Source organism: Erpetoichthys calabaricus, chromosome 7 (assembly GCF_900747795.2).
Source record: "Erpetoichthys calabaricus chromosome 7, fErpCal1.3, whole genome shotgun sequence".
In the NCBI taxonomy this organism is placed as follows: Eukaryota; Metazoa; Chordata; class Cladistia; order Polypteriformes; family Polypteridae; genus Erpetoichthys; species Erpetoichthys calabaricus.
Genome location: NC_041400.2, coordinates 4,296,236 through 4,314,973, shown reverse-complemented (window position 1 = coordinate 4,314,973; position 18,738 = coordinate 4,296,236). Strand labels below are relative to the sequence as shown.

General features: G+C 47.0%; 1 protein-coding gene across 1 annotated transcript in view; it reads left to right on the top strand.

Annotated features, from left to right (window-relative positions):
* The first annotated feature begins 6,858 nt into the window (after positions 1 to 6,858).
* LOC114654488 (coiled-coil domain-containing protein 17-like) overlaps positions 6,859 to 18,738 on the top strand; it is a 56,055-nt gene continuing 44,175 nt past the window's right edge. Inside the window, exon 1 of the mRNA XM_028805066.2 lies at positions 6,859 to 7,363. Within this exon, the coding sequence (XP_028660899.1) occupies positions 7,232 to 7,363 (132 nt within the window). The 5' untranslated portion in view covers positions 6,859 to 7,231. The remainder of the gene's footprint in view (positions 7,364 to 18,738) is intronic.

Genomic DNA, 18,738 nt, shown 5'->3' with positions numbered 1-18,738 from the left:
AGGGTCACTTTCTGGGGGGGGGTGTCTGCTGAAGCCAATCCCAGCCAACACAGGGCGCAAGGCAGGAAACGAACGCCGGGCAGGGCGCCAGCCCACCGCAGTACCTTGGACTCTCAGTCGGCAAATGCAGTATGAACATGGGTGGTGTTTAGGGAGAGGCCTACCCACCCTCCAGTAGATGTAGTCTCATTTTACTCTGTGTGTGTGTGTGTGTGTGTGTGTACATTTATTTATATATATATATATATATATAGATATGAGTTCGGTCCATAAATATTTGGACAGAGACCACTTTTTTCTCATTTTGGTTCTGTACATGACCACAATGAATTTTAAATGAAACAACTCGGACGCAGTTGAAGTGCAGACTTTCAGCTTTATTTCAGTGGGGTGAACAAAACGATTGCATAAAAATGTGAGGCAACTAAAGCATTTTGTGAACACAATCCCTTCATTTCAGGGGCTCAAAAGTAATTGGACAAATTAAATAACTGGAAATAAAATGTTCATTTCTAATACTTGGTTGAAAACCCTTTGCTGGCAATGACAGCCTGAAGTCTTGAACTCCTGGACATCACCAGATGTTGGGTTTCCTCCTTTTTAATGCTCTGCCAGGCCTTTACTGCAGCGGCTTTCAGTTGCTGTTTGTTTGTGGGCCTTTCTGTCTGAAGTTTAGTCTTCAACAAGTGAAATGCCTGCTCAGTTGGGTTAAGATCAGGTGACTGACTTGGCCATTCAAGAATTTTCCACTTCTTTGCTTTAATAAACTCCTGGGTTGCTTTGGCTGTATGTTTTGGTCATTGTCCATCTGTATCATGAATCAATTTGACTGCTGTATTTAATTGGATTTGAGCAGACAGTATGTCTCTGAACACCTCAGAATTCATTCGGCTGCTTCTGTCCTGTGTCACATCATCACTAAACACAAGTGTCCCAGTGCCACTGGCAGCCATCACACTGCCTCCCTCCACCGTGTCTTACAGATGATGTGCTATGCTTTGGATAATGAGCTGTTCCACGCCTTCTCCATCCTTTTTTCTTGCCACCATTCTGGTAGAGGTTGATCTTGGTTTCATCTGTCCAAAGAATGTTTTTCCAGAACTGTGTTGGCTTTTTTAGATGTTCTTTAGCAAAGTCCAATCTCGCCTTTCTATTCTTGAGGCTTATGAGTGGCTTGCACCTTGCAGTACACCCTCTGTATTTACTGTCATGCAGTCTTCTCTTGAAGGTAGACTTGGATATCGATACGCCCGCCTACCCCCTGGAGAGTGTTGTTCACTTGGTTGGCTGTTGTGAAGGGGTTTCTCTTCACCATGGAAATGATTCTGTGATCATCCACCACTGTTGTCTTCTGTGGACGTCCAGGTCTATTTGCGTTGCTGAGTTCACCAGTGCTTGCTTTCTTTCTCAGGATGGACCAAACTGTTGATTTTGCCACTCGTAATATTGGAGCAATTTCTCGGATGGGTTTGTTCCGTTTTCGCAGCTTAAGGATGGCTTCTTTCAGCTGCATGGAGAGCTCCTTTGACTGCATGTTGTCTGTTCACAGCAAAATCTTCCACATGCAAGCACCACACCTCAGATCAACTCCAGGCCTTTTATCTGCTTAATTGATAATGACATAACGACGGACTTGACCACACCTGCCCATGAAATAGCCTTTGAGTCAATTGTCCAGTTACTTTTGAGCCCCTGAAATGAAGGGATTGTGTTCACAAAATGCTTTAGTTGCCTCACATTTTTATGCAATCGTTTTGTTCACCACACTGAATTAAAGCTGAAAGTCTGCACTTCAAGTGCATCCGAGTTGTTTCATTTAAAATTCATTGTGGTGATGTACAGAACTAAAATGAGAAAAGAGTTGTCTCTGTCCAAATATTTATGGACCTAACTGTATGTCTATCCGTTATATAAAAAAATGTTTGGGTCGAGACGTGATCATCTCGGGGAGACACTTTGCAGTCCCACGTGACTACTTGCACGTCACGCCATACTTACAATTTCTCAGAGACACTTTAACGTCCTGGGAGACAAGGAGGTGAGACAAAAGGACAGCTGCTGTACAGGCTTTTAAATGATGGACACACAGCTGCAAGCCAGCAGATGATTCGTCCGCATCTCCTCAGCGTGTGTTCAGCCCCCCCGTACACCCCCCCCCCTTCACAACGCAAGCGGCAGAGATGCAAAGTGGCGAGCATGAAGTGTGCCCCCGAAGAGAGGGGTTGGGGGGTGGGCGAGTGAAGTGAGTAGGGGGCAAAGCCCCCTTGTATGTATGTATGTATTTATACTGCTCAAAAAAGTGAAAAGAAGACCTCTGAATCCGAGTATCACATCAAGTCAATGACACTTCTGGGCTATTGATCTGGTCAGTGAAGTAGCAGAGGGTCTTGTTCATCGGTTTCAGCTGGTTTGGTGCACTAGAGGGGCACCAAAACAGGAATGAATGGTTTAACAGCTGGAGGGAGGCCACTGACAATTTTCCCTCATTTGTTTTGTCACTCATTTTGCATTTGTCTACGCTCAGTGTCACTACTGGTAGAATGAGGCCATACCTGGACCCTACAGAGCTGGCACAGGTAGTCCAAATTCTCCAGGATGGCAGGCACATCAATATATGACATTGCTAGAAGGTTTGCTGTGTCTCCCAGCACAGTCTGAAGGGCATGGAGGAGATTCCAGGAGGCAGACGGGCAGTTCCTCTAGGAGAGCTGGACAGGACCCCTCATAGAAGGTCCTTAACCCATCAGCAGGACCCACCGGTATCTGCTCCTTTGGGTGAAAAGGAACAGGATGAGCACTGGCAGAGCCTACAAAATGACCTCCAGCAGGCCAGCCACTGGTGTGAATGTCATTGACATCTCAAACAATCAGAAACGGACTTCATGAGGGTGGCCTGAGGTCCTGACGTCCTCTGGTGGGCACCGTGGAACTCGATTGGCATTTGCCATAGAAAACCAGAATTGGCAGGTCCACCACTGGCAGGCACCCTGTGCTCTTCACACACGAGAGCAAGTTCTCTCTCTGCACATGTGACAGACGTGAAAGGGTCTGGAGAAGCCATGGAGGACGTTGTGCTGCCTGTAACATCGTTCAGCATGACCAGTTTGGTGGGGGGTCAGTGATGGTCTGGGGAGACATATCTATGGAGGGACACACAGACCTCTACAGGCTAGACAGCGGTGGGTACCTTGACTGCCATTCGGTATCGGGATGAAATCCTTGGCCCCATTGTTAGACCCTATGCTGGTTCCTCCTGGTGCATGACAATGCCCGGCCTCATGTGGTGAGAGGATGAAGGAATTGATCCCATCGACTGCCCACCCCCCCACCACCATGCTCACTCGCCTGACCTCAATCCAATAGAACATCTCTAGGTGGGACATTGTTTCAGTCCATCAGACACCTCACACTGTCCAGGAGCTTAGTGATGCCCTGGTCCAGATCTGGGAGGAGATCCCCCAGGACACCATCTGTCGTCTCATTAGGACGTTGTCAGGCTTGGGGATGGCATACAAACTACTGAATACGATTTGGAGTTGCTGCAATGAAATTTTAACAAAATGGACTTATCTGCCTGCCAGCCACATCATTTGTTCCCTTTGATTTTCTGGGTGTCCCTCTCTCTGTCGGTTGATCCTTTTCATTTCCATCCTTATGTTCCTCACACATCACCATCTCAGTCCATAGCAGTAGACAGAGACAGCAGGATTTTTTTCCCATTAAGATATGATGGGTTTTCAAAGTGTTCCTTTAATTTTTTTGAACAGTTTTATATATATATATATATTATATATATATATATATATATATATAGTGTGTGTGTCTGTGTGTTATTTGAGGGCACAGTTCATGTTTGTCTTATGGTAATCAGTGTGGGGTTTCGCACACCCGGCGCTCCATGTGTTTTTACTCCAGGTTTCCTTCCACAATCTCCAAAAACCTGGAGTTCAGGTGGTGAACATGTGAGGCTACATTTAACCCCCTGATACACGCCAGTTGTGTGTTCAGCATGTGATGGGTGGGCACCCTGGCCATGCTGGCTGGGATAGACTCCAGCTGCCCCCGATGGGTAAGCGAGTAGAGAGGATGGATGGGTCACCGTCTGTAAATTTACATACACTTCCATAACTGGGTTAAAGTGAACAATGCAGTTATGGCAGAAAGCGGACTTCGTAAGTCTGTATTTACAGGGGTAAGTAATCCTTTGTCAACGCTCCGTCAATAAACTGCACAATAAAAAGAGTTGAACGTCCTCATGGGCCACCATGAATGCAAAATAAGCCTGACACCTGAGCTAACCCTCCTGTGTTTTGTCAAATTTGATGTTTTATAGGTTTTTCTTTTCAGATTCTCTCTTCTGTTTGGCTGAGCCCTGCCAAGGACCACCATACCGTTAAGTGGGCTTCTTTCCTCACTTACATAATGAATTTCATATCCATCAGTATATAGTGCCCTTCATACTTGTCTATAGCTTTTCACAGCCCCTTACAGTATAAAGTGTATTTTAGATCTGTTATATAGTGACTTTTATGTTGATCATGTAGGTCTCTGCCTAGCTATCTGGCTATTACTACTTGCACTATATATCTGTCTAGGTCTTGTTGTATTATATAGTGCCTTTATCACTACTTAGATATACTATATGCCTACCTGTATATCTACTTGTATTAGGTAGGCATGAAGGAGCTATATATCACTATTTGTATAGTATAGTGCATTTCTATCTACAGTATGTCTACTTAGGTATAAAGAAAATATAAAATACTACTCACATTACAGTGCATCCAGAAAGTATTCCCAGCGCTTCATCACTTTTTCCACATTTTGTTATTTTACAGCCTTATTCCAAAATGGATTAAATTCATTTTTTTCCTCAGAATTCTACACACAACACCCCATAATGACAACGTGAAAAAAGTTTACTTGAGGTTTTTGCAAATTTATTAAAAATATAAAAACTGAGAAATCCCATGTCCATAAGTATTCACAGCCTTTGCTCAATACTTTGTCGATGCCCCTTTGGCAGCAATTCCAGCCTCAAGTCTTGTTGAATATGATGCCACAAGCTTGGCACACCTATCCTTGGCCAGTTTGGCCCATTCCTCTTTGCAGCACCTCTCAAGATCCATCAGGTTGGATGGGAAGCGTCGGTGCACAGCCATTTTAAGATCTCTCCAGAGATGTTCAATCGGATTCAAGTCTGGGCTATGGCTGGGCCACTCAAGGACATTCACAGAGTTGTCCTGAAGCCACTCCTTTGATATCTTGGCTGTGTGCTTAGGGTCGTTGTCCTGCTGAAAGATGAACCGTCACCCCAGTCTGAGGTCAAGAGCGCTCTGGAGCAGGTTTTCATCCAGGATGTCTCTGTACATTGCTGCAGTCATCTTTCCCTTTATCCTGACTAGTCTCCCATCCCCACAGCATGATGCTGCCACCACCATGCTTCACTGTAGGGATGGTATTGGCCTGGTGATGAGCGGTGCCTGGTTTCCTCCAAACGTGACGCCTGGCATTCACACCAAAGAGTTCAATCTTTGTCTCATCAGACCAGAGAATTTTCTTTCTCATGGTCTGAGAGTCCTTCAGGTGCCTTTTGGCAAACTCCAGGTGGGCTGCCTTGTGCCTTTTACTAAGGAGTGGCTTCCGTCTGGCCACTCTACCATACAGGCCTGATTGGTGGATTGCTGCAGAGATGGTTGTCCTTCTGGAAGGTTCTCCTCTCTCCACAGAGGACCTCTGGAGCTCTGACAGAGTGACCATCGGGTTCTTGGTCACCTCCTTGACTAAGGCCCTTCTCCTCCGATCACTCAGTTTAGATGGCCGGCCAGCTCTAGGAAGAGTCCTGGTGGTTTCGAACTTCTTCTACTTACGGATGATGGAGGCCACTGTGCTCATTGGGACCTTCAAAGCAGCAGAAATTTTTCTGTAACCTTCCCCAGATTTGTGCCTGGAGACAATCCTGTCTCAGAGGTCTACAGACAATTCCTTTGACTTCATGCTTGGTTTGTGCTCTGACATGAACTGTCAACTGTGGGACCTTCTATAGACAGGTGTGTGCCTTTCCAAATCAGGTCCAGTCAACTGAATTTACCACAGGTGGACTCCAATGAAGCTGCAGAAACATCTCAAGGATGATCAGGGGAAACAGGAGGCACCTGAGCTCAGTTTTGAGCTTCATGGCAAAGGCTGTGAATACTTATGGACATGTGCTTTCTCAATTTGTTTATTTTTAATAAATTTGCAAAAACCTCAAGTAAAACTTTTTTCACGTTGTCATTATGGGGTGTTGTGTGTAGAATTCTGAGGAAAAAAATAAATTTAATCCATTTTGGAATAAGGCTGTAACATAATAAAATGTGGAAAAAGTGATGAAGCGCTGGGAATACTTTCTGGATGCACTGTATGTCTACTTAGGTATAAAGAAAATATAAAATGCTATACTCACATTATATACTGCTTATCTTGCCTCTTTATATTGTATATTACTATTTATAGTATCTTTTATACCTATCGCTACTTGTGTTATATTGTGCATTTCTCTCTACCTACAGTATATCTACTTGTATTACCGATTCTTTAAAAATTTAAAATATAGTGCCTTTTTACCTATCGATTACTACTTGCTTTATATAGTGATTTGTTTTAGGTGTATCTGTGTATCAAAGACACTATATAATAGATCTATCACTTACGTGTGTGTTAGTGCTTTTCAGTTCTATCATCTGCTGCCTTTTATATCTATTATTATACAGTATAACGCACACGTTTGTCTCTCTGTAACGCTGGGGTTTCTCTTTCCGCAAACGCCTTATTAAGGAGCGGCAGTATCGCCGACAGCCGCTAGAGGGCGGCCGTTAACGCGCAGTGACCGCGCGCTAGAGTGCGCTGCTCGGCCCGTTGCTAGCTGTGACAAAAAAGGACGCGCTGGTTGCCAACCAGTATGTCACAGTGCCAGTTGAAGAACAAGGTGTGGGCAGCACTGGGCATTTGACCCGACAGTTTGTTAGTTTTGGGGGTTTTTCTTTCCCCTCTTTCCAGTAGCCCAACAACTTTCAACGCGAAGGAAAATATGCGGAAGTTTAGAGTGCTGAACGTGAAAACTCATTTAAACTGAAATTCGGAGAGTCAGGCTGAGGTGTTTTTTTTTCTTCTTTTTTTTACCCCTTATAATTCGATGAAGGATTTCTACAAAATCAGACGGTGACCGCGACTCACGCACTGGAAATCGGACATGGATTTACTAAGCTGTCCGCAATGCAATATGACTTTTAAATCCTCCCTACTGTTGGAGAAACACCGGGAGAAATTTTGCATCGGAGGAGACATCGGCAAAGTCCGTGAGGCCCAGACCCCGCAAGACCTGGTAACGTGTTTTCTATTTTGGGGTCTTTCGTGGCCGTCGGCGTAACGGAGGTACACTTGACCGCTCAATACCGTGAAATATGAAGTTGGAGAAAGTCTTTCCATGTTTATGTATCTGTATTTGTTGTACCTGCTTATTTGGTAAGGGGGACGTGGGGTGCCGCAGCCTATGCCAGCAGTATCGGGGGAGGCAGGAGTCGTGGGGGGGGAGGCTTGGCAGTGCAGGGCTCGGACACCTCAGGTCTTGAAAGTAGCGTGTAGTGATGGGAGGAAAACCAGCAGAGTTCTGTTTTTGCAGGCTGTTGTGGCACTAAATCAACTCAAACATCCATAGGAACTCCATAAATTCCTCTGTACAGTCCTTGACTTGAATTTAAAAAAGATGTTCTCTCTTAATGAAGCAAACCGCGTTCGGAGTTTAAAGGGAAGCAGTTAAAGATGGGCGGAGTGATGGCTCTGAGGCTAAGGATCTGTGCTGGGGTTCGAAGCCCCGTCACTGCCAAAAGAGATCCTACTCTGTTGGGCCCTTGAGCAAGACCCATAACCTGTAATTGCTGCAGGGCGCTGTACAATGGCTGACCCTGCGCTCTGACCCCCAAGGGGTATGAGAAAACTAACAAGAAATTGTATAATGGTAAAAATAAAGAACAAAAAAAAGTGTCGCGATTGGGGTGGGGGGGCTTGGGGACCTAAGGAACTGGGGGAACTGGGCAGAACTACCAGAAAATGAAGAGTCAAAAAGAAACTGTCAGGAAGAGGGACATGTTGGTTTGATCCATTCTTATTGTTCTGTCTCCATCCCTGTATCCCTGTACTCATCCCTGTTTTAGTTCATGTCATGATTTTCATCCTGGGATCATCGGGCACAGAACGACACCACCCATTCATTGCTGGGCATACGTTAATGCGCTCGGCCAGCTGGTGCCCTCAAATAGAGTGGGGTATATGAGTTTGGGGTGTCCAGCAGGTACAATGAAGGAAACAAGCCCAAGGCAGATGTGGAAAGTGAGTGGCTCAGGGGTGCAACATGCTGTTTTGTTTGTGGGACCCCATTCCATGGCCGTTTCATATTCATAGGCGTCAAAATCTGCACCTTCTGTATGGATGTACCTGCGTCCTCCTGGTGGACAGGAGCCCATTCGTAGTATATAGACCTACCTCCTAGGGTCTACTGGCTTGAACTGAAGTCACCAAAGCTGGGAGGCAGCACTCTTAGCCACCATTTTGCCCCACTTTGCTGTATTTATGGGCTAAACCTTTTCAGGGTAACCTGGTTACTGAGTTATTATTTTTACTATTTTTGGCTGAGGGGTCACCACAGTGGATCGTCCCTCTCTGTCTATCACATCATTTTCTGGCTTCATGTCCTCCCTCGCCACATCCATAAACCTCCTCTTGCCTGGCAGTTCCATCCTTGACATTCTTTTCCCAGTGTACCCCTCTTCTCACCTCTGCATCTCAATCCAGTCACTTGGCCACCAAACTGTCGTGCCTGTGTTGTCCCTCTAACATCCTCCATCCCACTGGCATAGCAATGGATTCTGCAGATTGTGCAAAGCACAAGGGCCTGTGAGCTTGGGGGTCCGTATAGATTTTTAAAAAATTAATAACTTAACTAAAACAGCGGTTTCACAGTTTCCATGCAGTGGCTTCAACGTTCAATGTCTTGTTAACATCAGCTCTTCCCTCGATGGCCGATGACGAATTGTATGCTGCGGCCGATCTTCTCATTGAACGCTATAGCACTGACATTGTTGTCATTCCGTCGCCTGTTTTCAATCCATCCTGTCGACCAAGTGGACTGTTTTCAAAGTGGCTGAACTATTACTGATAGCTCACTCTGCCCCGTCGTCTACGTTCAGTGACGTTTGAACGGCTTACATGCTACTGCTGACTACGCCAATGACTGTCGCTGCGTCTGAACAATCGTTCTCCAACTTAAAACTCCTCAAAAATGACCTCCGAGGCATTGCGTTGCAAGACGGACTTAGTGGCTCGGCTGGACTCTCCATCGAAAACGAGTGCACCAGACAACCTGACGGGTCAAACATTGTGGGGACGTCTGCGCAGCAGAAGGCAAGCGAGTATTTGAAGGTACTACCGTATTTCCCCAACTATAGGACGCAGCTTATACGTGAATTTTACAAACCTGCGTATTGGGAGCGGCTTGCTTAAATGGGGCGGCCTACCTAAAAACATTTCAGTCGCCATTCCTCGTGCCTTCAATTTGTTGAAACTATCCGATTGTCTTCACACTGCGTGAGAATCCATTCTTTAAGTCGCTTCTCCAAGTTTGGCCAATTTGCTTTACTTGCAGGCCTACGTGGCAGGAAGCGTGTGCAATTTCCGCCAATTTCTCACTTGTTTTTCATCGACTTCAAAGTGGCGTCCAGTTGAACGCTCGCCGTTTTCTTTCGCGAAAGCAACGGCCTGGAGCTTAAATTCTGCAGCGTAGGACTTGCGTTGCGTTGCGTGATATCGGTAAGTGCAAAATTTGATCAATTTAATTGTTCGCGCTCAACTATAATGTCACTATAGAGTTGGAAAGGCCTTCAGGCGCGTGCCAAATTAGATGCTTTTACTTCAGATTGTGTAGAAGATAGAGGGCACTGTTGCCCTGTGAAACCCAACAGACAGATGCAGACGCAGGTTCAAACGCACCAAGAAGTATTTTAATTTTCTTCTTAAATAGTAGCCTCCAAAGCACCACAGCCACAATAAATACACAATGAAAAAACAATAAATTTCCTCCTCTCCTCCCAGCAGCTCCGTCACACTCCCTCCCAACTCCGGCTCCCCTTGCTGGGTCTCCCATTGTTCTTTATATAGTCCTTGACCCGGAAGTGCTTCTCCTCTTCTGTTCACGTGACTTGTCAGATGGAGGATCACATTTTTCTTCAGCCCGGACGTACTTCTGTCCTTCCGTCCCCATGACTTGGGAATACTTCCAGGATATATTGGAAATGGAAATCCCCGCGTCTCCCTGCAGCGTCCCCTGGCGACACCCACGGTACCCAACAGGGCTGTGAAGCCGAACTCCATCTCCCATAGTGCCCTGCGGGAATCTGCTTCACCGCTAAGCTGCAGGGAAGTCACCATCTAGCGTCCCGGGTTTTTCAGCCATCTATCACAATTGGTAAATTCAGTAACACTGCGGCTAATAACAAGGGGCGGCTTATCTAAGAGTTTTAAAACATAAATGAACATTTTCTGCAGCTTATAGAATGGGGCAGCCTATAATGTGGGGCGGCTTATCGTTGGGGAAATATGGTAGTGATAGTATAAGTAATATGATTTGTGACTTCTCACTCAGTTCCATTTCTGTAAACTTTAACAGTTTAGCATATCTGTAATCCGTTTTATTGTGTCCCTTAGTATGGCTTACTGTGCATTAGTGTCACTACAGTGACGATTTGTGAGCGTCACCACTTTATGATGTCCATTTTCTCAGAACTTGTGTAAAATGGGGTCGATGGTGTAGGGGTATCCTGTCAGCCGGTGTTGTCGTTTTAATTTGTTACAAATTGAAAAGGTTTCATTTTATAGTGCAGAACAGTTTATACTTTGTAGCTTATGATATATTTTAATCATCTTCCTTCATAAAGTTGTCTTGGATGTGACAAAAAAATGGCAAAAGACCTGATATTGTATGCTGGCTGCTAAAATTGAAGTAACTGAACAGAGATTTTCACAAGACTGAGTCCGAAACAGAACTGATCCAATACAGTCAAGATGGCGGCTTTAAAGGCCCGGTCAGGAAGTGACATCATCTCTGGTTGGATTTCCCAGCAACGGTCTGAAAGTAACTGGGAAAGACAGTCGGCCCACTCTGCCACCCACTGGGCAATGGTGGTAATACAATTACTCAGGCCCTTTAGCTGCATCCTACTCACATGGAAAAGTAAGCAGGTCCACATTTTACATATTTATGTACTACTTACTGCGGTGGGTTGGCACCCTGCCTGGGATTGGTTCCTGCCTTGTGCCCTGTGTTGGCTGGGATTGGCTCCAGCAGACCCCCGTGACCCTGTGTTTGGTTTGATAAATGGATGGTTGGATGTACTAATTACCACTACCCACACCTCCCACACTTCATTCCCACAGTTTATTTTACTTTTGCTAACATACAGCGGCTGTAATAAAGCAATTTAAAAAGGGATTACAAATTTCATTTAGAGAGCCGGTTTGTTTGTCACCAGTGTATGATCTGATAGTGACGCGGTCGCGGGCGCCAGTGCCCAGCCGGCCCCTAGGATCTGATTGCCAATAAATTACTACGAGTTATTCTAGACAGGAGGGGCCCACCTCAAGGTGCTGCACGGGGGTCTACAGCAAGCTGCCTATGCCACTGTTCCCTCCTAATCCTGTTACTCCTATATATACTTGTGTGTGTGTGTGTATATATATATATATATTGTAAATGAAAACACAACAAAGCATAAAGGGTTGGGGTTTTCCGGTCCCGTATACTGTAACAGAAGTACATTTTTCAGTCAGGGTATAGTACATCATACACAACAGACATTAACATGGCGTAATGGGGGAGCCTTTATGGAGAGGGACCGGAAATGAGTAGTGAAGGCTGCTGGGAAGGAACCAAGATGGATGCTGGGATGTTGACGTCATCAGGGGTCGACAGGGGGAATGCGGAAGTGGTACTGCGTGGTTAGTTACTTGAGGTGGATTCATGGCGGTGGTGTTTGCTTCTTTCTGCTGAAACAAAGAGAGAGAGGTTAGTACCCCGCCATTCCCTTCTGGCATGAGGTTTTACGTAACAGTTTGGGTCCTTCTGCGGCTCCCTAAGTGCACGTGCGTGACAATATATATACAGTGTGTATATAAAATATATATATATATAATAGGGGAGGATGCCGGTCAGGCGTGGTAGGCCCAAACGTGTTGTGAGGGTCTGCTGGGAACGTCTGGCAGAGCCCCCTGTCAGAAGTAGCTTCAACTCCCACCTCCGGCAGAACTTTGACCATGTCCCGAGGGAGGTGGGGGACATTGAGTCCGAATGGGCCATGTTCCGTGCCTCTATTGTTGAGGTGGCTGACCGGAGCAGTGGCTGTAAGGTGGTCGGTGCCTGTCGTGGCGGCAATCCTCGAACCCGTTGGTGGACACTGGCGGTGAGGGATGCTGTCAAGCTGAAGAAGGAGTCCTACCGGTCCATTTTGTCCTGTGGGACTCTGGAGGCAGCTGATAGGTACCGGCAGGCCAAGTGGAATGTGGCTTCGGTGGTTACTGAGGCAAAAACTCGGGCGTGGGAGGAGTTTGGGGAGGCCATGGAGAACGACTTTCGGACGGCTTCGAGGAGATTCTGGTCCACCGTTCGACGTCCCAGGATGGGGAAGCAGTGCAGTGTCAACACTGTATATGGTGGGGATGGTGCGCTGCTGACCTCGACTCGGGACGTTGTGGGTCGGTGGGGGGAGTACTTCGAAGACCTCCTCAATCCCACTAACAAGCCTTCCACCCTCTACACCCTTAGCAGGGTCCTGGAGGGTGCATGGGAGTTTGCCCAACCAGTCTACATGTGTTTTGTGGACTTGGAAAAGGCATTCGACCGTGTCCCTCGGGGAATCCTGTGGGGGGTACTCCGAGAGTATGGGGTACCGGACCCCTGATAAGGGCTGTTCGGTCCTGTACAACCGGTGTCAGAGCTTGGTCCACATTGCCGGCAGTAAGTCGAACCCGTTTTCAGTGAGAGTTGGACTCCGCCAGGGCTGCCCTTTGTCACCGATTCTGTTCTTAACTTTTATGGACAGAATTTCTAGGTGCAGCCAGGGCATTGAGGGGGTCCAGTTTGGTGGGCTCAGGATTGGGTCACTGCTTTTTGCAGATGATGTTGTCCTGTTTGCTTCATCAGGCCGTGATCTTCAGCTCTCTCTGGATCGGTTCGCAGCCGAGTGTGAAGCGGTTGGGATGAGAATCAGCACCTCCAAATCCGAGACCATGATCCTCAGCCAGAAAAGGGTGGAGTGCCCTCTTAGGGTTGGTAACGAGATCCTGCCCCAAGTGGAGGAGTTCAAGTATCTCGGGGTCTTGTTCACGAGCGAGGGAAGAATGAAGCGTGAGATCGACAGGCGGATCGGTGCGGCATCCGCAGTAATGCGGGCGCTGCATCGGTCTGTCGTGGTGAAAAAGGAGCTGAGCCGCAAGGCGAAGCTCTCAATTTACCAGTCGATCTATGTTCCTACCCTCACCTATGGTCATGAACTATGGGTAGTGACCGAAAGAACGAGATCGCGAATACAAGCGGCTGAAATGAGTTTCCTCCGCAGGGTGTCTGGGCTCTCCCTTGAAGATAGGGTGAGAAGCTCAGTCATCCGGGAGGGGCTCAGAGTAGAGCCGCTGCTCCTCCGCATCGAGAGGAGTCAGATGAGGTGGCTCGGGCATCTGATCAGGATGCTTCCTGGACGTCTCCCTGGTGAGGTGTTCCGGGCACGTCTAACCGGGAGGAGGCCCCGGGGAAGACCCAGGACACGCTGGAGGGACTATGTCTCTCGACTGGCCTGGGAACGCCTTGGGATTCTCCCGGAAGAGCTAGAAGAAGTGGCCGGGGAGAGGGAAGTCTGGGCATCTCTGCTCAAGCTGCTGCCCCCGCAACCCGACCTCGGATAAGCGGGAGACAATGGATGAACATGTTCTTCTTAAGTTTGCATATGCTGGATTTATGTCTATATATTGTATACTCGTATACAACTGAACACCAGAAAAACCAAGGAGCTGGTGGTGGATTTTAGGAGGCCCAAGCCCCTCATGGACCCCGTGATCATCAGAGGTGACTGTGTGCAGAGGGTGCAGACCTATAAATACCTGGGAGTGCAGCTGGGTGATAAACTGGACTGGACTGCCAATACTGATGTTCTGTGCAAGAGAGGACAGAGCCGACCATACTTCCTTAGAAGGCTGGTGTCCTTCAACATCTGCAATAAGATGCTACAGATGTTCTATCAGACGGCTGTGGCGAGCCCCCTCTTCTACGTGGTGGTGTGCTGGGGAGGCAGCATAAAGAAGAGGGACGCCTCACGCCTGGACAAACTGATGAGGAAGGCAGGCTCTATTGTAGGCACGGAGCTGGACAGTCTGACATCTGTGGCTGAGTGACGGGCGCTGAGCAGACTCCTGTCAATCATGGAGAATCCACTGCACCCACTAAACAGGATCATCTCCAGACAGAGGAGCAGCTTCAGCGACAGACTGCTATCACCGTCCTGATCCACTGACAGACTGAGGAGATTGTTCCTCACCCACACTATGCAACGCTTCAATTCCACCGGGGGGTAAACGTTAACATTACATAAAGTTATTGTCTGTTATACCTGCATTGTTATCACTCTTTAATTTAATATTGTTCTTTATCAGTATGCTGCTGCTGGAGTATGGGAATTTTCCCTTGGGATTAATAAAGTATCTATCTATCTATTATATAGTGCCTTTCACATCTATCTATCTATTATATAGTGCCTTTCACATCTGTCTGTCTATCTATTATATAGTGCCTTTCACATCTATCTATCTATTATATAGTGCCTTTCACATTTGTCTGTCTATCTATTATATAGTGCCCTTCACATCTGTCTATCTATTATATAGTGCCTTTCACATCTGTCTGTCTATCTATTATATAGTGCCTTTCACATCTGTCTGTCTATCTATCTATCCATCGTACTCTGAGTGAAAATCGTAGCATCTTCAGCTCTGCCTCCTGCCCTCTCATCAGTGCCACCGTCTCCAAACCACACAGCCTAGCTGGTCTCGCATTACCGTTTTATAGACCTTCCCTTTCATTCTTGCAGGTTCAAGTTCAAGCACTTTATTGTCATTGTGTAACACAACCAAATTACTTTTTGTGACAGCTCCAAGGTGCAATTAAAGAAAAGTCAAATAATTCCAAATATGTCATATACAGTGTTAAGTGATCAAGTAACCAGAGCAAATTATTATTGCTCAAAGTACAGCAGCATAAATTGTTATTGCACCTGTTAATGAATAGTACATTACATATTCTATATTGTATTACATTAGTAATATTGCACATTACCAATATAGCGTATTGCACATGTTCAATTAAAAATGATCTCAGACTGAGGAGATTCAGAGTTCAGAAAGTTTATGGCAGATGGGAAAAAGCTCTTTTTTAGTCTGTTTGTGCGTCCACAGATTGACCTAAAGCATCAAACCAAGAAGTTCCCGGATGAGTTTTGTCCTTGAGAATGTTTTTGGCCCTTCTCACACAGCGACTCTTATATGAGAGTTCGAGTGACGGCAGTTCAGTCCCAATAATGGCCTCTGCTGTTTTTACGACCCACTGCAGGGCTTCTTTAGCAGCCTTGGTGCAGCTGTTGTACATGCAGGCCATCATGCCGTTAGTTAAGATGCTCTCTATAGAAATTAAGCAGCAGCTTCTGGGGGAGGTCAGCTCTCCTTAGGTTCCTGTTGTTGTGCTTTGCCTATTATAGTCAATTTGTTGTCAGCCCAGGACGGGTCCTCTGAGATGGTGAATCCTAGAAACTTAAAGCTGGAAACTCTCTCCACAGCATCTGCATTGATTGTTATCGGACTGTGATTGGTCTTTTTAGTGGTCCTAAAATCCAGAATCACTTCTTTGGTCTTTTTGGTATTTAAGACCAGGTTGTTAGTGTTACACCATGCTGTCAGATTCTGAAACTCTTCCCTATATGCAGTGGGGCAAGTGGCTGGGGGTGGCACCCAGCCGGGATGCTCGGAAGGACCGGAGGAGGGATTATGCCTCCTCCAGACCATGAGGGGGTGACCGCCCTGGTGGCTTTGGGGACCATGGGAACTCAACCTTATAGGGGCCCGTGGTCACCGCCAGGGGGCGCCCCGATGCCTGGAAAGCCCTGGTCCTCAGCACTTCCGCCACACCTGGAAGTGCTGGGGTGAAGATGACCAGGGACACTCGGAGTGCTTCTGGGTGCGCAGCTGGTACTTCCGCCATACTGGGGAGTGCCGGTGGATGATTGTCAGGCGGCACCTGGAGCACATCTGGGCGATTATAAAAGGGGACGCCTCCCTCTGTTCAGTGGCTGGAGTCGGGTGGAAGAGGACAGAGCTGGGAGGAGAGGAGTGGAGGTGGACCAGAGAAAGAGAGGCATTGTGAGGCCTGGACTTTGGGGGAGTTTTGGGGGTTGTGTGCTCCACTATAAATAGTAATAATGTATAATAAATGTGTGTTGGGTGAACCATCATTGTCCGCCTGTCTATGTCCAGGCCAGTTACCACAGCAGCTTCATTGTTGTCTGTTACAAGCCCAGTGACAGTCGTATCATCCGCAGATTTAACAATAATGTTTGATTGGTGGATGGGTTGAAAGTCATGGGTGAAGAGTGCATAGAGAAGGGGACTTGGTACACATCCTTGTGGCATACCAGTGCTCAGGGCACTCTTTCACCCAATCCACCCTGCCTGCACTCTCTTCTTCACCTCACTGCCACACTCTCCATTGCTTTGTTCTCCAAGTATTTCAATTTGTCTCTCTTCACCACCTCTGCTCCTTGCAGTTGTACCCTTCCACCACCTTCTCTCTCATTCCCGCACATGTTCTCCGTCTTACTGACTCTCATTCCCCTTCTCTACACTGTGGACCTCCAGCTCTCCAGGTTATTCTCTACCTGCTGTCTACTCGCACTACAGATCCCAAAGTCATCTGTGAACATCACTGGCCACAGAGACCCCTGTCTGACCTCACCCGTCCACCACCATTACAAACAGGGAAGTGTTCAGCGCTGATCCTTGACATAATCCCACTGTCACCTTGAACCAGGCTGTCATTCCTACCTCAGTCCCACTGTCCTCATGCATATCCTGCACCACCATCACGTACTTCTCTGCCATTCCCGACTCCCTCATACAGGACCAGAACTCCTCTCTTGACACCTTGTTGTGGACTTTCTGTAAGTCCACAAACGTACAATGCAATACCTTCTGACCTTCTCTGCAATTCTCCATCAAGAAACATCACAACTCTTTCCTGGCATGACACCATATTGCAGCTCACAGATCGTCACCTCTCCTCTCAGCCTGGCATCTGTCACTCTTTCCCTAATCTTCATGGTGTGGCTGATCAACTTTACCCACCTGTTACTGCAGCTCTGCACATCTCCGTTATTCTTAAATTGGTACTAATAAACATCTCCTCCACTCCTTGGGCATCTTCTCTCTTTTTTCAGTTTGTGTTAAAGAATCTCCATTAGAAACTTTACTGCCATCTCACCCAAACATCTCCACACCTCCACTGGTACATCGGCCAGGCCAACCACTTTTCCACTTTACATTCTCTTCATACCTTCCCTCGCCTACAGAGTAATGGGGATTGTGGAAGAGGGGCGAAGAAGAGAGTGCAGGCGGGGTGGAGTGGGCAGAGAAGAGTGTCAGGAGTGATTTGTGACAGATGGGTATCGGCAAGAGTGACAGGGTCTGACGGTGTGGGTCCTGCTTCATGCTCCCTCTTCCAGATTTGGGAGCTCTCGAACCCAACCCCATTGGTAATGTAACCGGATGAGCTGTGCAATGAGGACAAATCAAACTGAGCAAGGGGATGGTACCTGGGTTGCCCACTGCCAGTGTTGTACTCCTAGAACCCTGGATATTGATGGTCTTAAACTGAGATGGACTGGGCCATTGGGACATTCTGTTTAGGAGAGATGGCAGTGGAGTTTCTAACCAGATTGTTTAATGGAATCTTGGAAAGTGAGAGGATGCCTGAGGAGTGGAGAAGTGTACTGGTGGGCCAATATTTAAGAATAGAGCTAGAGCTTTAATCGAAGTCGCCTGTGCATTCGGCTTCGGACTGATATGAGTGAGTGAGCGAGTGAGTGAGTGAGCGAGTGAGTGAGTGAGTGAGGAGGCTGGCGAATTATATATAAGATACAGTGGAACCTTGGGTCACGAACGTCTCGGACCACGTACAAATTGGGTTACGACCAAAAAATTCACCAAACTTTTGCATCTGTTCATGACCACACACTCGGGTGACGAACAAGCCAGTTTCCCTTCCTGTTCGTAGGCACCGATGATTTCCGCACGTGTTCAGTCCCTCCCTGTGCGAGCAATTGAGAGAGAGGGAACGCTAGAGTGTGAGCGAGCGAGTGAGCGCAAGCGAGTGTATATATATTTACATACAGCTCGTACGGTCCGGAACAGATTAATTGTATTTCCATACAATCCTATGAGGTAAATTACTTTGGGTCACGACCAAATCGGGTTGTGACCAGAGTTTAGGAATGAATTACGGTCGTGACCCGAGGTTTCCCTGTATGTATTGTGAGACTTGCCTGGACACCACCAGGCAGAGACCACATCTTTATAAAACACACACGTTTATTTTCCATTAATAAATCCAGTGTCACACAG